The sequence below is a fragment of the Leiobunum rupestre genome, chromosome 1 (genome assembly GCF_980474605.1).
Source record: "Leiobunum rupestre chromosome 1, qqLeiRupe1.1.hap1, whole genome shotgun sequence".
Lineage (NCBI taxonomy): Eukaryota > Metazoa > Arthropoda > Arachnida > Opiliones > Sclerosomatidae > Leiobunum > Leiobunum rupestre.
In genome coordinates, this window is record NC_143384.1 from 52,662,780 (window position 1) to 52,681,061 (window position 18,282).

Genomic DNA, 18,282 nt, shown 5'->3' on the forward strand with positions numbered 1-18,282 from the left:
ATACATTCCTTTAAACCTTATCACCTTTCCTTATTTAAAAAAACTAAAATTATTGCAAACAAAATGAGTACAATACGGTCTAGTGCCTTACCACTATAAGTTATTTTCAGGGATAGGAAAAATAAGTGATTGGCAGATTTCGACCACAAAAGGTAATTGGAGACCAACAGACTTAAAAAGCCAACTAATGGGGAAACCAATGTAACACTGTGGAAAGGAGGAAACTGTGCTTTGATCTAGTTCTAAGGAAGTTCACCAGTGATACTGGCGTAAGTATTAGCTTCAGTGTCACGGTGAGGTTTGAGCAAATTCTGCTAGTTAGTTTTCCCAAATCCACTGTTGTTTCACAGCGCGTACTTGGTTATTCCTCAATACGTATATGATATGCAAATAATTTCGTATTCATATCAAAGATATGTCTATTTATTATATTTATACATAAGCTATTTTTTATTTTTAAACAATAATTAACAAGCACCTCATTTTGAAACAAAAATTACTTTAAAAAAAATGTGAAATTGTTCAGTTTAAACGACAAATGAAACTCTGTTACAGACACAAAGTTTTCCAACGATTTTATTCAATAGACGGAGTAGTTTAGTGGTGTCATTTGATTATGAACGACTAATAGAAAACGTGGTGTTTTCGACAACATCTGTGTTGGTGAACTAACTAACGCGGAATAAGTAAATGTTATTTTTTTAAATTAATTTTGAACCAAGATTTCAACAAAATTTCAGTTTAAGAAACGTCACTAATAAGTGCGCCATATTTAGGCAGTAACAACCTAAAACAAACCAGCTTGTAGTGAATGCACTATAAAGAATCCGATGTTAGATATTTCCTATTTGACATTCATACCTTATCGCACTTAAGTGAGCTATATAATATTATCACAGTTTTTTAAACAAAGCTTCAAAATTAGAATTTGACTCAAAAACTACATTTAAAAACCAAAATAAGTTAAACCAATATAATTATGTACAATAGTATTTCGCGTTCCGTTTGGATCAGACTTTGGTTTCCATTGTAGGAATTACCAGAAATTTGATCTTCAACACGTTGTACTTTTTCACAACCATTTCACAAGTATTGGTTTTCGAATATTTACAAATAATTTGTGCTAGGCCTAAAACGTATTATCGGTGGTCCTACGTCTTAAACCAATTATAAGTTGTCATAGACCTTAAGCCTTTAAAAGAGGGTTAGGTCTTAAACTTATTATCAAGAGTCCTAGGCCTTAAACCTATTATCAGTCGTACTGAGTGCTCTGGCTCTATCTGATTCGCTTGTCTTAAACTCCGGGGTAGCTATAGGAGCTATTTCTATACTACTACCGACTAATTTTAGATGCGTTTGCAAATGATCGGCCAGTGAGAAGGGCGAATTGAGTACCTGATCGCAAATGCCACATTGATTCGGATTGGATGGGCTCAAAGTGAACGGGTCATCTTCGCGTGTCCCGTCGCAACTCTGTCTTCCGAGACTACGATGAGTTTGCGCGTGTATTTCTAAATGGTCTTTAGTGAGGAACAATTTGTGGCACACATTGCAGCTTCGTGGTAGCTTGTTAACAGGACGCGTTGGTGGTAGGTCAGACGCTTTACTGTCTGCCGTAACATTAGAAGCTGCCAAAATGGCGTTGAGGCGTGCTTGATGAACCTGTATATGTTGGGTCAAATTAACCGTCGAAACGAACTCTTCATCACACAAAGTACACTGATACGCGTTATTGCGTTCTTTTACAAACGGTAGAATGTCTTTGGAAATTTTCGCCGGTACACGTGAGGAGTACTCGTCCCTCCGACCACTGATACCGTTATCGAGGTAGATGGTTTTAGTACTTGAGGAATCGACGATACCCATTCGGTCGTTCGGCGAAGAAGCGTTTGTGATAGAAAGCTTATCGAAAAACTGTTTGGCGCTCGAAGCGGAAGGAGCAAAGACGACGCTGGTAGACTTGCCGATATTGTGAGCGGAGTTATTTGGAGATAAGGCGGACATGGGAGCGAGAGAGCGAGGGTCGCTGATTTTGATGGAGCAGAGATCGGTGGCGGACAGTGAGCCGTGGCTTTGATTGTGCAGTTCTAGATGACCTGGCGTAGCGAACCGTTTGCCGCATTCATCGCACGGATAAGTTTGATGGAACGTGTGCATCGCTTTGACGTGACGGGTCACCGAAGTTTTCAAGCAGAAGTACAAGTCACAGTAGCAACATTTTAGGTAATCTCGGTAAGGGTCCAGGGCCAGGATGTCTTCCAACGGCATACCAGTGTCGTTCTCATATATCTGGAAATTAACTCTATTAAAAACCAGGATCTTCTTATGAAACGGTTTAAGAGTAGGAATGAACAAGAAAAACGTTGTGTGTTTCCCCTAGGGTTGGCTAGTTAAAGCACACTTGTTTAAACTATGTTTTAATCAGGGTTGCCAGTTGGGCGAAAAGTCGCCCAATTTGGGCTACTTTCAAACCGATTGGAGACAAAAAAATGCTTGGGCGATTTGGGCTCCTTTATCTGACGTCGCCGTTAAAACAAACCGACTTTATTTCGATTTTTTATACCCGATACTAAAAGATATTAAGCCAATCACCAAGCTTTTTCAACGGGGGATATTATAAATTTGTTTGGAGAGTTTGAGCGATTATTCGAAGCCGCAGCCGTGAGGATATTGAAACCAAGTATATTCAAGTTTAACAAAGAGAACAAGACATTGATAACATTAGATTTGGTCTGAATGGAGAGCATTTACATGCCAAGTGAGTTATGTCATTTCGGGGTTAGTTTCTTTGACCAATTAAACCAGTCTTTAAAGAAATGTACCAAAGAAGAGATTTTGAAGAGGTGTTTTAGCTTTTTAAAAAGCGTATGTTTAAATTGCCAATTACGGCTACCAAGCAATTTAAATGTTGTTAGGAAGTTAGATAAAATTTCTCCCGAACATGTACTAATAAATTGACCCCAAGTGTTGAACGATTTGCCATAAGATTTTTTTAACTGCACGAAATGGGAGTTGGAAAGTCAACTTCGATTGCTAAGTTCTCTAGTCTGGGAAAAGAAAACAAATGTAAGTGAATTTTGGATAGACTTATACCGTTTTCAAGATGCCTCTGGAGAGCACATAATGAAGGTATTAGCTGAAGGTGCAATTAAGCTTTTAAGTTTACCAATTTCTAACGCACAAGTAGAACGAGTTTCTCCCAAGTGAACTTGACGAAAACTGATCTTAGAAACCGAATGAATCTCGATTTATTGTCTAGTATATTATATGTTAAATTCGGACTAGCGCGAATAAACATAAAATGTTCGGAATTTGTGCCTCCAACTGAACTTTTAATTTTTGAAACGCATTCAACCAATAAATGTATAACCAATTAATATAATGTAACTTCTATTTTTTTAATAAAATGATTGGTTTGATTTAAAAATTAGTTTAAGTGAGGTTAAACCATTTGGTTATTAATGTTTTACTTTGGGAGACCAATTGAGCTACTTAAGAAGGACTGAATTTATTTTGGGTGACAAATTGGGCTACTTTGAAATAACGTTTGGGCGACTTTCTCAAAAACGACCTGGCAACGCTGGTTTTAATCTTGGTTTAAGCCATGGTGTAAGAACTAACACCATAGTGATTTTGGTTTTTCTTAAAAACAAAACCCAAATTTTATCCAATTACGCCTCTTACAGAAAATAGAAACGACCAGAATTTTGGTATTTTTAACCAAAATGTAAAACTGCATTAACAGAAGCTACAATAATTTTTAATTAAATTGAACCAAAAAGCATGTAGTTTTGTTTTTTGCCGACCCTGGTTTCCATGTTAATTAGCAGCTAGACTTACTTGTCCTCGTAGAGGATCCTTGGATTTCAAACCGTGATTGGTCCGTTTGTGGTTCCAGAGAGAGCCTGGACTGGTGTAAGACTTGCCACATAAGTCGCAAACGAAGGGTTTTTCGGCTCGGTGAGTTCGCAGGTGGATGTTCAAACGGTACTTTTCCCGAGTGGAAAAACTGCAAAGGTCGCATCTGAAAGGCCTGGGATTGCCGTGTGCCTTCAAGCAATGTCTCTTGTAGTGACGCATCTCGATGCCCTTTCCGCAGTCTCGACACTCTATTATTTCCTTCGGAGAAGTCGAGCTGCTCTCCTGGCTGGTTTTCGCTTCCATCGGAGATCCTGAAACACTGGAAAAATACCCAGTCGCACGCACAAGGTAATCTGAAACGATTTTCACATTACACTTTTGTTTTTCGTGAACAGATTATGTAAATTAATTAAACACGCAAAAATAAGTAAGCGTAGAGATAATAATAGTCAGCTAGGCTTATACCCAAGGCACCACCTTAGGCCTAAGTCATCAAGCGACTTTTAAAGCCATTATCCCAGGTTACAATGCGAAGGAGGGTGGTGGCAGACCCTTCACGCCACGCGCGCCAACAGCTAGCTACACTTACTATTACCGTTAACCTCCGCAGTTATTATGGAAAGGGAAACCGTAGAACTCGGGGGAAAACCCCTTAAACCAGTGGGGAGGGAATTGGCAAACTCAACGCAGAAGGATTAGTTCCGAGTTTCCACCCAGTGCCACAAGCTGGGATCGAACCCGGCTCCTCATGCTGCGGGGCGAAATTGCTAACCACTCCGCCATCCCATATCGTGTAAGTAGTCAAAAGGGCACTTTCAGATTTCTTTGCTTTAACGCGTTAAGTAATTTGTGAAAAATTAACTCAGCTTGAGATACTCACATAGTATCAGAATAATAATTAGAAAATAAAATTTCTATTGAAATTTACGAGTTTCCTTTAAAAAAAGAAGAATTTGTTGAAATTACAGAAAAATATAGCTCTCAAAAAGTAAAAAGGTGGTTTAATAAATGGTAATAGGGTCGATAACTCATCTGTGGAACTTGTTAACTTAAGCATCTTTGGTCAAAATGTTTTCCAAATATGTAATTTTTGATATTGAACACATGGAATGGTAACGTCTAAAGTACGAAACAATCATAAACCTTAAATATAGGAGGTGTGGTAGGTCACCTGAGTTCATAATCTAAAATTTAAAATGTGTTTAATGAAAACGTGTTCAACATATTTTGGGTTAGTTTAAGCTAATTTAAACTTGTGGTTTTACGTAATGAATGTATTTATTTGCACTTAGGAAGCATGAATATGTTCATCAACCTTTTCCTCTTCGCTAATTTTATATGTTAGGATACACTTAGACCGCCTTCAGAATATCAAGCTACGGCATGGCATACCTGGCCTATACCCTGCCGCGGAGGATCGTCTCCAGAAGTAGCTATTACTAACCCATAGATTCAACCAAGAACTCCATAAACCAGTATAATTCTAGGGCCCCGAATTTAGACAAGTGGGTTTATCGCCAAAAGTATAGAGTTATATCCCGTAACAATGGATCTCATCGGGCCCGGATTCCGGGGCCACTTAACTCACATACTTGGCCTCATTGCTTCCAACCGATTCTCAGATAACAGTTATTCGAGGTGAGCAAATGATTATGATAAATCAGATATCAGATTATCTGTATTTACCTTAAGATATTATTAGATTAGTTGATATGGTTGAAACTGCAAACCTGATAGTTTAAACTCGAAACTTATCTGAATTCATTATAAACCAACCAACGGTTGATGATCAGATTTCAGATGCCTCACAGTTATCGATCTCACATATGCCCTTTAAAATTCTTAATTATAGTTTATTTCGATTTCATTTCCACAAGATTTTAAATATATACCAATCGTTTAAGTCAGATAATTGAATCTGGTAAGATCAGGATAATGAAAATTTTCAGATCAGATTGCTTGGTGAGGGCAATATACTTTCAGATATCTGAGAATTACGACCTGAACGACGTGAGCACTGAGCAGTTGGCGGTTAGAAGCTCTACTTATCCTACGCATCGGAATTCCCTCGTAAGTTATAATGAAAGTCTTACCTTTTATAGACACACGTTTTTCGAGTAAGTCATGTTTGACGCATTGGTACAATGTCGTTTCTGGTTGAGATGGATATTCAGACAGGGCAACGTTAATTTCACTAGCATTGCCTTCTAAGTCTGTTACTGATGTCGGAATGTCAACCATTTTTGACGCGGTGTCCGTCAAATCTTCATTGAAATAAGTTGTGTTTACTGCTTGGAATTCCGCTACTGATTCGCTGACTTGAAATATTTCTTCGCCTTCTGATTGATAATCATTCGCGATGGACAACGCGTGTGTTCCAGGATATTGGTCAGCGGGTTCGACACCCCCGTGAACGTTCATCTCGTGGACCAATAACACGGCCATGTTCGGAAAGATGTCCTTGCACTCCGCGCATTCAAACAGGGCTTGATTTTTAGCGCTACATTCCAGTCCCAAGGTTGCTTTACAAGGTCGTTTTTTCCGCATCGAACTCCACTTTAATATGTTCGGTTTGACTTGGGTATGCGCCAGTAGGTGAGCCATCATTTGTTGCTTTTTCTCGAACCGCTTGTGGCAAACCGTGCATTGAAATGGCACGAGGGTTCTGCAATCGACTATCTTGATGGGACAGTCCGCGTTCTGAAACTCAACGTTCTCGACAACGGACAAGTTAACCGGTGCCCCGTATTGAAGTGCCTCGTTGAAGCAGGCGCTAATGGTACTCTTTATCGATTCCGACGAGCTTGGTCTTTCAACTTTGATTTTAATTGGAGGTGATGCAGTCACTGAAAGAAATTCAGTTGTGCCAAGAATGTTATATTAAAGTGAGGTTAATCAATGGGCTAGATCTAGACTGGTAATGTTGTGTGTAAGTAATGGATTTTCTACGTATACTGAGTAACTAAAGCTAAATTCGTCTGGGAACCTTGAAAATTGCAACCTTAGATCAATTGATGTAGAGTGCTTTTGTGTCTAGTGTTTGGTGTTATTGCGAATTATATAAATTCTGGAAGTTATTTCTAGTTATAAATTAAATATATAAAAATCTTCCTGGTCGATAAGTAATTTCTTAAGAAAATAATTTTATAATTACCTGGATTTGAATACGCATTGAAGTTCAAATTCCCAATGTATTCCAAATTCTGCAAATCGTTCTGTTCCAACTTTTCCAACTTCACACTGAACTCGCGTAAATCGAATTTTTTCTTGACTAAATCGTAATCGCTGAGAGACGGCTGATCAAATAAGACGGTCGGATTGGACTGCGAACTCGACGTTCGAACGACGGGCGGCGGTGAGCAATCCACGTTGTGACTTTCCAGGTCCGTTCGTTTCTTAAACACTTCCCCGCAACGTTCGCATTTGTACTTGTGCTCGAAATGAACGTTCCAATTGGAAGGAAGACCACGCTTGACCATGCTTCGCGTTCTGCGAAAGGTGTTTGCGAAACAGTCCGTCGAATTAGGAAGGTTTTCTGCAACCAGAGCACAAGCGTCTACCGGCACTTTACAAGAACTCTTGCAGGCTTTGGAGCGGGGTGTTTTAACTTTTTTAATCCATTTTCTTCGTTGCTTACCAGGATGGTGGAGGTGAACGTGTTTCGACAATGAGCCTTTCTGATTGGTGGAGAAATGGCAAACGCTACATTTGAAAGGTTCTGGGTCTCCGTGCACAGAAAGATGATGGTCGATGTAAGGTTGTTGGTCGCGGAAAGCGTTCCCGCAATCTTTGCACAGAAACAATTTAATTTTTCTTATCGGTTCCGGTTTTTTTGTTTGGTCGTTTTCCAGGTGCGCATCTCGGACTGTAAATATACACGTCATCTCAATTAAGTGGTTTTAATTTTAAGGAAAACAAAAGTGGCATGCGGAATCTATCTGGCAGAAATGGCTTAAATGCTACTGAACTTCCATGTTTATGTTGTATCAAATAAATTTCACATTTCAACCAACAGGTTTAACATTAGGGGTGAAGGCGCTGGTAAGGTAAAAACAAGTCGTGTTAGCAAATTTTTCGCTTGTCTTCAATCGTTCGAATCCTACAATTTTGGCGGATTTCAATTAAATTTACGAGGAACGTTTAATATCCAATAATTAAATATCATTTTATTCAACCTAACCCTAACTCCTAGGGATGTATTACTTTTAAAATATCGGATATTTATTCGGTCAGTTGAATGGGACCCCGCCAATTTGGTGCTATTTTTTTTATACATATTGGATATATTGATTCGGACTAATGGGAATTCGGTTTTATGGGAGAACACCCGATTTTTCGATTTAGTTAATTATCCCTTTAAAGCTTATACTTCTAGCATAGCACACCAGTGCCGCTGGTGGAGTCGCTTAGAACTAGATCCGATCACAGTTCCCCGATTTTCACAGCGTCACGGTGCCGGTTCAGTAGTTTCTGCTACGTAGTTTCCTTTGTTGCCCTTTAAAGGGACTGGAAATTGGGGTTTTGAAATCGTCTAGTGACGTGGTATCTCCAAAAAAATCCGGACCCTGTTTATTTTCTTTTTTTCCCGCTTGAAAAATTTGGCTCTGACGGAGATGTTTTGAAAATAGTGAGGAGCGACCCGAGGGAGAGACTAGTGAGAGGTATTCATACGCGAACTAAGATATTCGGGCATTCGTGGACGTGGTTTTGGTTCTAGTATTTTAATATTTATTTAATTATAATGAAGTTAATGAACGAGTTTAATTCAAATAAAAAACGGAAACGTGATGATACGAAAATATCTCTTGTTGGTGAGTTAGATAAGTGAGAAAAGGTAAAATAACTGTGGTTGAGTACTAAGGTTTATCAAAATGCTCCAGTGAAACCAACGCCCTTAGAAATTGGCTTCGATTCATCAAGCGTTTTTTTACAAAATTCGATGAAACTTGCAAATAATAATTTAAAAATTACGAACACCCTACTACCAAAAGACCTTATCGCTCAAATGAATTGTTCGTTAAACAATTGTTGTTCATTAAACTAAATTTCAATAAAGATTAATGAAATTTTAAAACTTCCTACGAGCTCAGCTAACACTAACCAAGACCACGCTGGATTTCGTCATACAAAAATCTCAACACAGCGGTGCCTGTTTACATCTTCGGGAACTTGACAAAAAGTAGTTCTACGCGCTAAATCTCGTTAATGACGTCACAGATGACGTTTTTCAAAACCCCAATTTCCAGCCCCTTTAAGTCGAAGAATCGTAATCATTCGTGTTAAATTAGTTGAGGCAGGACAAGTTATGAAGTGTAAAGTTTGCCGTAAACACCAAAATAAACTATTTAGATTTTAACTTAATTTGTACATTTTAACCTCAGTTGTGTAAATGTTTTTAGCCAGTACAGATATGCCTACCAAAGTCGATGACGTGGACTAATAAAAGCCTAGCTGAGACAGCCAGGTACTTGAATACAATTAAAACAATGATGCTCAAGCGTATAACAGATATTATTTGTAAAGGAACTGATTCAAAAGAATGGGAAACAATAAAAGTATTTCCTGTTGATGATGTTTGAATCACCAAGAATAGCAATTCGCCTTGCAAGTTCGTCACCTTTTTCTTTTCACAAGGAAATGTTATAAGACCGGGCTGTCCCTGTCAGGGATTAAAATTAGTTCATGACGAAGATAAAATGTATCCTGATTGTTCCTTTTTCAGCTAAAAAAACTAAAGAAATAACTCACAATCAATCACTTAAAACCCTATTAAAATATCTTAAACACAAGAAAAAATTGTGAACCCCTAAGTCTAAATTTTATAAGAAGTTATCTTCAAAAAAGAGTTGGACCGCTGGTTCAAAGAAAATAATACTTGTGAACTACCGTTAAACTAAAGCCATAAACGCCACCTCTGAGGCCCTTTAACACGTTATGAACTAAGACGTGGGTTTGTGTATGGACCGGGTTGTCACCGTTTTTGATATTCAAATTCCGTGAGTTTATCTGGTTTTCCATGACCATTTTTAGAGATTATCCCCGATTTTTTAAGCCAAAATTAAATTTTAACGTATATTTTAGTCATTTTTTCTGTTGGCAACCAAAAGTAAATTATATCACTTTTCCCTAACTATTTCAAAATTATTTCTTAAATACGCCAACTTTAAGACCATATTTTCCAATTCCCAGAGTTTTAGACCCATTTTCAAATTCCCTGACTTTTCCAGGTACTGTGGCAACCTTGATGATATACAAGGTTTAATTATTGACCAATCAAAAACCCACTCAAACTAAAAACCGATTTTCTTGGGAAAATCATAAATGTAGTAGTAGTTGTTGTAGTAGTAGTAGTGGTGGTAACAGACAGTTATAACAGACCACAAAAAATTGCAAATGTCTTACATTTAAGACACAAAATTGAAATAACAGAAGACACTAGCTGCAATTTAAAATTTAGCTAGTTTGTACTGTAAAATTCTAATACAAACACACTCTTAACATTCTGAAGAAACTGCCAAACGGCACCGTGGCACTGTGGAAGCTAGGAGCAACAAACACAACACCCCACACAAGGAGAACGCTACCCCTCAAAAGTCGTGGATTTTCTGGTGTACGTTTTTCATTGGCTAGACGCTTTAGCGCCTGCTGCCGTCGGAAGGGGAAAAATCGGAAATTGTCTTCCCCCCCGCCCGTAAAACGTTCATCGTAAAGGCTCGTGACGCTCGTCCAATGAAATTCGTACACAACCCTTCGTTAGCCCGTTTAAAGGCTAGCTGCGTTCTCCTTGTGTTTGTTGGTCCTAGGTGGCAGGATCTAGTTCTAAGAAAGTTCACTATACTCTAGAAGTTTCACGGTGCCGATTGAGCTGTTTCTCTCACCACTTTGGTTGCCATTTAAAGTGGGGTCAATGACAAAAAAATCAAGTAATGAAAACGGAATTAGAAATTGACCTACCCGACGACTTATGGTGTTCACTCTCTGCTACGAATCGGTCGGAGTAAGATTTATTCAATTCGTCTAATTGAATGGCGCATTTGTACGACGGTGTCAGGTTCTCTGGTTGGTCTTTCTTGGGTTGGAACATTGTTTTGCTGACCCGAAACAACCTTATGGGCGAAACGGTTTTCCTTTCGTGGGAAAGTTCCATCTCGTTGGTATAGTAATTCTCAACAAAAGTCTCGTTAACGGTTTTAGGAGGTAGGTTAACCAATGTTGCCGAGTTCTTGTCAGTTTCACTCCAAAAAAATTCACGGCTATCGAAAACATCGCGCTGGTTCCCATTCTGACCCGTTTCACCTTGAACTTTTGAAAGCATTTCCAAGATTGCGGTTATATTTTCAATAACCTGCTGAACATCTTTCGAAACCCTTGGGCTTTCTATGCAGACCACTTCCCTATCTTCAGTGGCAGTGGCAACCTCTTCAGCAATGGCTTTCGAGACGTCTTCAGCAGCTATTCTCGGGTCTTGATCAGCAGCTACTTTTAGAACTTCTTTAGCAGCTACCTTGGGTACTTCTTCAGCAGCTACCTTCACTTCTTCTGCTTTGGCTACTTTGGAAACTTCTTCAACAGCTACCTTTGCTACTTCTTCATCGGCTACTTTGGAAACTTCTTCAACAGCTACCTTTGCTACTTCTTCATCGGCTACTTTGGAAACTTCTTCAACAGCTACCTTTGCTACTTCTTCATCGGCTACTTTGGAAACTTCTTCAACAGCTACCTTTGCTACTTCTTCATCGGCTACTTTGGAAACTTCTTCAACAGCTACCTTTGCTACTTCTTCATCGGCTACTTTGGAAACTTCTTCAACAGCTACCTTTGCTACTTCTTCATCGGCTACTTTGGAAACTTCTGCAACAGCTACCTTTGCTACTTCTAAAGTCTCGGTTACCACGGGAGTTTCATCAAGAAATGAAGAACGTTCTTTAGCGCCTGTAGATATCTTTTTGGCAATGGTTGATGTAGTTAAGTATAACTTGTCGGAGAGAGAATTGAAAGAGTCCGATATTGAGCACGTGCTTTTTAAATTTTCATCCTTAGTGAAATTTGATACGAAATAATTCGGGTCCTTCAATACCGTCGCGAAATTCGATTGCGTAGTCGAACCAACCCGGGGCGAGGATATTAATCCTGGTAGATCCGAGGTGATGTCTTCGAGGGAAAATGAATTTGAAGAATTTTCGAATTCGGAGAAATAGGTTTCATCATATTCGTGGTGAGACGAACTAAATTTCGAGGAAGGCTTGGACTTGTTGACCATTGCGTCGTTCTGAGATATAGGATCCTCAGCCTGGCTAGTTTGTGACTCGAATTTAACTCCTAATGGTTCAGGCTGGAATAGTGGTCTGCGCTCCGCCATGGATGTTACGGATTGGAACACTGTTGATTCTGGCTGTAAAGTGACTGGTGAATAGGAAAGCTTAGAATAGAGCAATGATATTTCACGCTTGGCGAACAATGTATGGATTCCAGAAATTGGTTGCTTTTCTTTCGTTAATAAGGTTTCGGATCCAGGAACTGAAAGTAATTTTATTGCATCCAATTCGTTGAGCTCATTCGTTTCCATAGCTGTAAAATTAAAATGTAAAATTTTTACTGTAAATGGGGCGAAATAGGATGTTTAGACTTTACAAAAATTTAGTTTATTCCGATACAAACATGTATTTCATTTATAATTGTCAACGGAATCCAAGATAATAAATACAGAAGTTTTTAAAATATAATAAAATTAAATACAGAAGATTATTTTTTTAGACACTGGAAAAGTTTTAAAATTTGTATTTTTTCTATAGAAATAATTATATAGGCTATCGATACCTTATACTTTCAATTTAAATTCTATAAGACTATATTCGTAGCTTGCTCGTGGGTGTGGCTTGTGATCGTTGCCATGGTAAGGCGTAAAGGTTTAAGCTACGACGTATGCCTACGACGCTACGAGCAAGCAACAAATAGAAAATATTTGTAAGGATTGTTCAAAAGAAAAAACACAAATTTCAGGTGTAAGATAACTGAAAATCAGATGGCAAGTGATGGGCTAAATTCAGAATCTGCAACAATCAGTTTTTAACATATAATCGCACACCCTAAGAAAACACTTTTTGTTGGCAATTACCACTGAAGCAGGAGATAAAAAGATTCTGCCATCGTTCTGATGAATTACTCAAAAAGTAGGATTCGTGATTAACGAAATATAATTGTAGTCCATACTAAGCAAATAAGTAAAAAATGAAAATAGCTTTACAATTTTGCTCATTACAACTATGATGGGGAGGCTCACTTATTACGTAAAATTTAGTCGAGTAAATTTAGGTTTTCAATTCGTAAAAAAATGAAAGTAGGTTGAATACATAAAGTGTCAAAAGTCCAAATTATTCTGTAGTTTATGGCGGGAAAAATATCTACGTTGGTATTTCATCTACAAAAGTAAGGTTAGGAAGGTAAATTTTTTTGTAAGACTTTTTCTATAGATAATTCTTGGCTTTTATTTTGGTATGATTCGAGCTTTTGACACATTATGTAATAAGTCTAAATTAGAGTGCTTCCCAAAATTACACTCGGTTGCAATTTCTTTCGAAATTTGGGCACAATGTCCAAAGTTACTAGATTATTAGTCATTTTCTGTATTAAATGTTTTGGGTCATAGCTGGTAACGCAACGAAAGTATTTAAAACGAACCTTAAGTGTTACGATTTGATGGAAAATACTATTGAAGACACTCAACTGCTCAGATAATTATTTGAGTGCTCAACGTTAAGAAATAAGTTGAAACCGAAATATATAATATAATCTCTCAAGTATAAGTATTTACATTCCACTATTCTGCTAATGTTATTCGTTCGAATCATGTACCTTAGCAGGTTCCGATTGAAAATACGCTGAAATTCATTACATGGTGACTTTGTTAAACTTTCATACCGGAAAATTTTTATGAAGTAACGAATAAACTCTACATTTTCATTTGTGGTACGGTAATTTGTGAACCGTGAAGTGGTGTACGGTTACGTTGATTTGGAGGAAAAATCGGGTTCACTGAAAACTATCTTGAACCTGCGAAGGTACATGTTTTCATTTTCTTAGTCCTAGTCTCCTAGACAGGTACTTTGAGTTATATTTTTATCCTTTACGAAAATGGTGAATCAAAGTTGATTCGATTACATCAAAAATCGAGCTGATCCGATTACAATGTAAGAAATTCAACTTTTATTTAGATTCGATCAAAGTTATTGAATCCCAACAGATTCAAACTGGATGGATCTGGGAATTGTATCATTTCATTTTCGTTATGGATACTTCTGTTTCTTACCCGCCAAACTACTTGAAATACTTGTACATTACTTTAGTCAAATATTATAAAAACTATTTTTTTCAGCCAAAAGAATGTAATTATAAAAACAAATATTACCTTTATCCGTCTGAGACCCTTCAATCTTCTCTGTGTTTTTAACTCTGAAAACGCCATTTTGTAGTTGAGACACGTCGAACTGAGTACAAAGGATGCGAATTTCACGATATTTGGATTCAGATGGCAGTCTAATTTCCTTGGCACTTGAATTATGTAAAGTCTTCGGAGTCTTTGTAGTTTTTCTGCTGGTAATTGTCGCGGTTTTGATGGATTTCTTTATTTCACTAACCTCTTGATTATTAATTGGATAGTCCCTTAAAGTGTTTTTCGTTTTAATAGCACGTTTGGTCACTTTCCTATTTTTCGTAGCACCATCGATTGCAGTAATTCCTTTATTTTTAACAGTTTTAACATTTTTAATTTTTTGGGGGATATTTTTTTCGACTATTTTTGTTAACTTCCGTCGCCTACCGCTGATATTTTTGATTGAGCTTTGCTTAATTTCATCGGCTTCGCAACCAGAAAAATCAACGTTTTTAGTACCGTGAAAGTGTTGGGTTTCTTGGCCCATATCAGATACGCTTTTGACAGTCAAAACCCCTGATTTACTGTACGTCTTGAGAGGTTTGAGTGCAGCACCTTTCCAACTTTGATTAAGAACTGCATATTCTGATTTCGACGGTTCGATTGTTTCATTTAAAAGATGCGGGGCTTTAGCTTCCCCGGCCGATTTAGAAATAGCACCAATTAGACTAGAGTTTTCAGAAGATGGACCATCGGATTCTGTTTTAAATTTACTTCGTTTAGTACCGTTAAGAAAATGTCTCCTTTTATTCGACTTCCCTTGTTTGCCTGATGTTTTCGGTGGGGTATACGATCTACGTGAAGGATAGCGGTTAGGTACTTTGATACTTGCTAGGCCGACATTTATTTTTTTCTCGGTACCGTCTTGGTTGTCTGTAGAAAGTGATGTTAGTTTATTTAAAATTTCAGACGTAAGATTTGGTTCGGTGATCTTTTCAGGTGTTTGGTTTCCATTAAACATTTTTTGTGTTTTAACGATTTCCGATTGCTTTATGTTATTAGATTTTCGAAAGGAAAACAGTTTCGCTAGTTCACAGAGGGAATCTGTTGTGTCCAGCGTTTCATCAAAATCATAGACATCTGTAGCTGGTGAGGTAAGACTTTGCAGAACTTCGATTCGTTCGGACTTGTCACGCGATATTTCGCTAAGGTCTGTGATATCGCGAATTGGTTTCTCGAATATTTTAGAACTCTTCTTAGTTTTGCTCGTTCTTAAGAGTTTACGAGTAATTTTAGGATGCTTGGATGGATCTCGAATATCCCGTGGCTTGATTACTTGATTTGCAGATTCCTTCATTTCCAGTGTTTCTTCGAAAGAATATACATCATCAACACGTAAATCAACTCCCGACTTTGCGTCAACGTATCCGGACTTGTCGGAAGATTTGATATCATCTCCCATATCCCGAACTGGTTCCGGGACGTTTTGCGAAGTCTTACTAGTTTTGCCGGATTTAACAATTTTAAGATTTCGGGATTTGGATGGTTTTCGTAAAGAATAGCTCTTAACACTTGGACTAAGTGAATCGCTTGTCGATTGAGTCTTTTCGATAACACGACAAACATCTGTAATTTCCACTAGTTTGCCAGTATGTTCTTCGTGATTTACGCCTACTTTTACATCCGTAAATATTTCCAAGGTGTTTACTTTACTAACAACTTTCTTAGATTTTCCAGCTTTACAAACCCCTCTTGGCGATTTCACTGATGTCCGTAAACCATACCGGTTAAGTTTGTTACTAGCGGTGTTCTTATCATAATTTATTTCCAAAGCGTTACCTTCTTCACCGGGTACAGAAATAATGGGTTTGGATAGTTTCGACTTTACTATTTCAGATGGAATTGCCGATAGACTGGCTTTTTCAGATAGCGTTTCGCCATTCCTAGATTCCAGTGAATTACTTGGGGTAATGGTAACCACAGCAGTTGACTTCTGAATTTGTTTGGGTTCACTTTCTGTAGCTCCCGCAGACAATGCTATTTGGGTCTTGGCACTAGTTACTTTCAAAACTGGTTTTACAAAAGCTTCACTAGAATGGTTTAGTTCGACCAATGATTTAGGAACATTTTGAAGCACACTCGAAGATCTGGTTTCTCGTAATGTTGTTTCGGAACTAATATATTCCTGATATTTATCACTATTATATTTTACTTCACTTGTAGCGACATCAGTGCCATTAGATGGATTTTCAACAGTACTAAGATTTTTCTCCATATTTTTATTTTCGGCATAGGTTTGATGTATTTTACCGAGTAATATTTTTGGTACTCTAATGAACTCAGGTAGTATAATTTTAGAATTTTCGGGACTACTCTCCTCAGGTGATACGCCAGTTATAGGAATTTTTGGAGAGAACCTTCTCGCGTATGATTGTTTATCATCATGAAACTTGTCATGTTGAGGAAATTTATCAACGTGAGGTAATGGGTTAAGGCGCGGCACATGGTCACCGTGAGGAAATGTGTCAAGGTGATTCAATTGGTCAATGCGAGGCAATATTTCATCCGGTGGTGATTGTTTATCAAGGGATAATTTTTCATCCTCAGATAACCCATCATCACGAGGTAGTTTTTCATCATTTTCATCATGCGATTCGATTGCAATATTTGTAACATCGCAAATATTTTTATAATTGTTATTTGTAGTTGTAATCGAGTTGAGTATTTTCCTACGACGTCCTTTCATTGGTACTCTAATGTGAGGCGATTGAGGCACTGTCTCATCTTGAGGTAGTTTCTCTTTTCCGTTTCTTTGGGAGGTGTCGATGGTCTTTTCTAACAAAGAGTTTCTACTACTATTAAAACCGTTAATAGTCGAATTTCTGACTTTCTCAGTGGTACTTCTTGTCGTCCTAAGTTTTAGAGATTTTTTGTCGTGAGAGATTATTGTTGGTTCGTTTCTTTGGGTGTGTTTATCAGCCGGGTTTGGAACTACATTTTTAAGATCAGGATTGTAATTTGCTATTTTACTGGATTTCTCTTTTGTTGGTGTAAATAATATTGGTAGTTTTGCTTCATCGATTTGCTTTTCACGAGTCGTATTTGTAGTGACGTTTGCTGATTTGTTACGAGGCGATATAACTGGGTAGTTTTTGCGTCTAAGTATCATGTCATTCATTTGCGTAGTACTTTTCCTTCTTGACTTCATTGCAGTAGATTTTTCATATCTATAAGTTTTTTCACCGTGCAGTGATTTCTCGTCGTGCGGCGATTTTTCATCGTGCAGTGATTTCTCGTCGTGCGGCGATTTTTCATCGTGCAGTGATTTCTCGTCGTGCAGTGATTTATCGTCGTGCGGCGATTTTTCGTCGTGCAGAGATTTTTCGTCGTGCAGCGATTTCTTGTTGTGAAGCGATTTCTCGTCATGAAGTGATTTTTTAACCTGACTTGATTTCTCGTAAAGATTCAAGTCTCCACCACTCTCAGTAGTAATAGTTAATTGTTCCACCACATTTGAAAGGATTTCAGTATCGCGGACGTTGGTATGAACCGTTTTACGTGGTCTTCCTCTAGGTGGCTTATTTATTTCAGTTGCCTTTTGTAATAGAGTAGTATTTGTAGATTTAACGTTTTCGGTTTTCTGAACCTTATTACGAAACTTAGCTTTTAAAGTTGTTTTAGATAAAGTTGTTATTTGGTTGCCAATTACTGAAGTTTTGTTGGCCTTAGCTCGTTTAAGGATATTTCTGATTTTTGTACTCGCTGCAGGTTTATGCATCGTCAATTGGTTTTTCGACTTTGGCTTAATTGTTTTGCCATTTTGAGATATTAACTCTTTCGTGTTGAGTTTTACGGTTTGGGATTTTGACTGTTTAATAGTGTGTTTCATTTTTTGGGATTTTGACTGTTTAATAGTGTGTTTCATTTTTTGGGATTTTGACTGTTTAATAGTGTGTTTCATTTTTTGGGATTTTGACTGTTTAATAATGTGTTTCACTTTTTGGGATTTAATCTCGTTCTTCGCAAGTTTCGGTTTTGGTAATTTTAACACT

At 37.8% G+C, this 18,282-nt stretch overlaps 1 protein-coding gene across 3 annotated transcripts; it reads right to left on the reverse strand.

Moving 5' to 3' along the window:
* Positions 1 to 764: 764 nt before the first annotated feature.
* LOC149963227 (uncharacterized) lies at positions 765 to 18,125 on the reverse strand. Of its 3 annotated transcripts, XM_090180437.1 has the most exons (7): positions 16,748 to 18,125; positions 14,267 to 16,711; positions 10,816 to 12,429; positions 7,016 to 7,726; positions 5,955 to 6,707; positions 3,841 to 4,214; positions 765 to 2,289 (listed from the first exon to the last, which is right to left on the reverse strand). In XM_090180437.1, exons 1-7 carry the CDS (start codon positions 18,117 to 18,119, stop codon positions 1,234 to 1,236), a joined length of 8,325 nt encoding a protein of 2,774 aa, XP_090036563.1. In that variant the 5' UTR covers positions 18,120 to 18,125; the 3' UTR covers positions 765 to 1,233. The 3 variants fall into 3 exon arrangements, with proteins under 3 accessions (XP_090036563.1, XP_090036562.1, XP_090036561.1); XM_090180436.1 differs by having other exon boundaries at positions 5,955 to 6,724; positions 7,039 to 7,726; positions 14,267 to 18,125; XM_090180435.1 differs by having other exon boundaries at positions 14,267 to 18,125.
* Positions 18,126 to 18,282: the final 157 nt, after the last annotated feature.

Bases quoted from the DNA above. Each gene is read 5' to 3' on its own strand.
- LOC149963227 (XM_090180435.1), bottom strand. From the start codon at position 18,119: ATGAAACACACTATTAAACAGTCAAAATCCCAAACCGTAAAACTCAAC. The intron at 12,430-14,266 runs GTAATATTTGTT...TTAATTTTACAG, and splicing joins AGGGTCTCAGACGGATAAAG to CTATGGAAACGAATGAGCTC. The intron at 7,727-10,815 runs GTAGGTCAATTT...GTATATTTACAG, and splicing joins TGAACACCATAAGTCGTCGG to TCCGAGATGCGCACCTGGAA.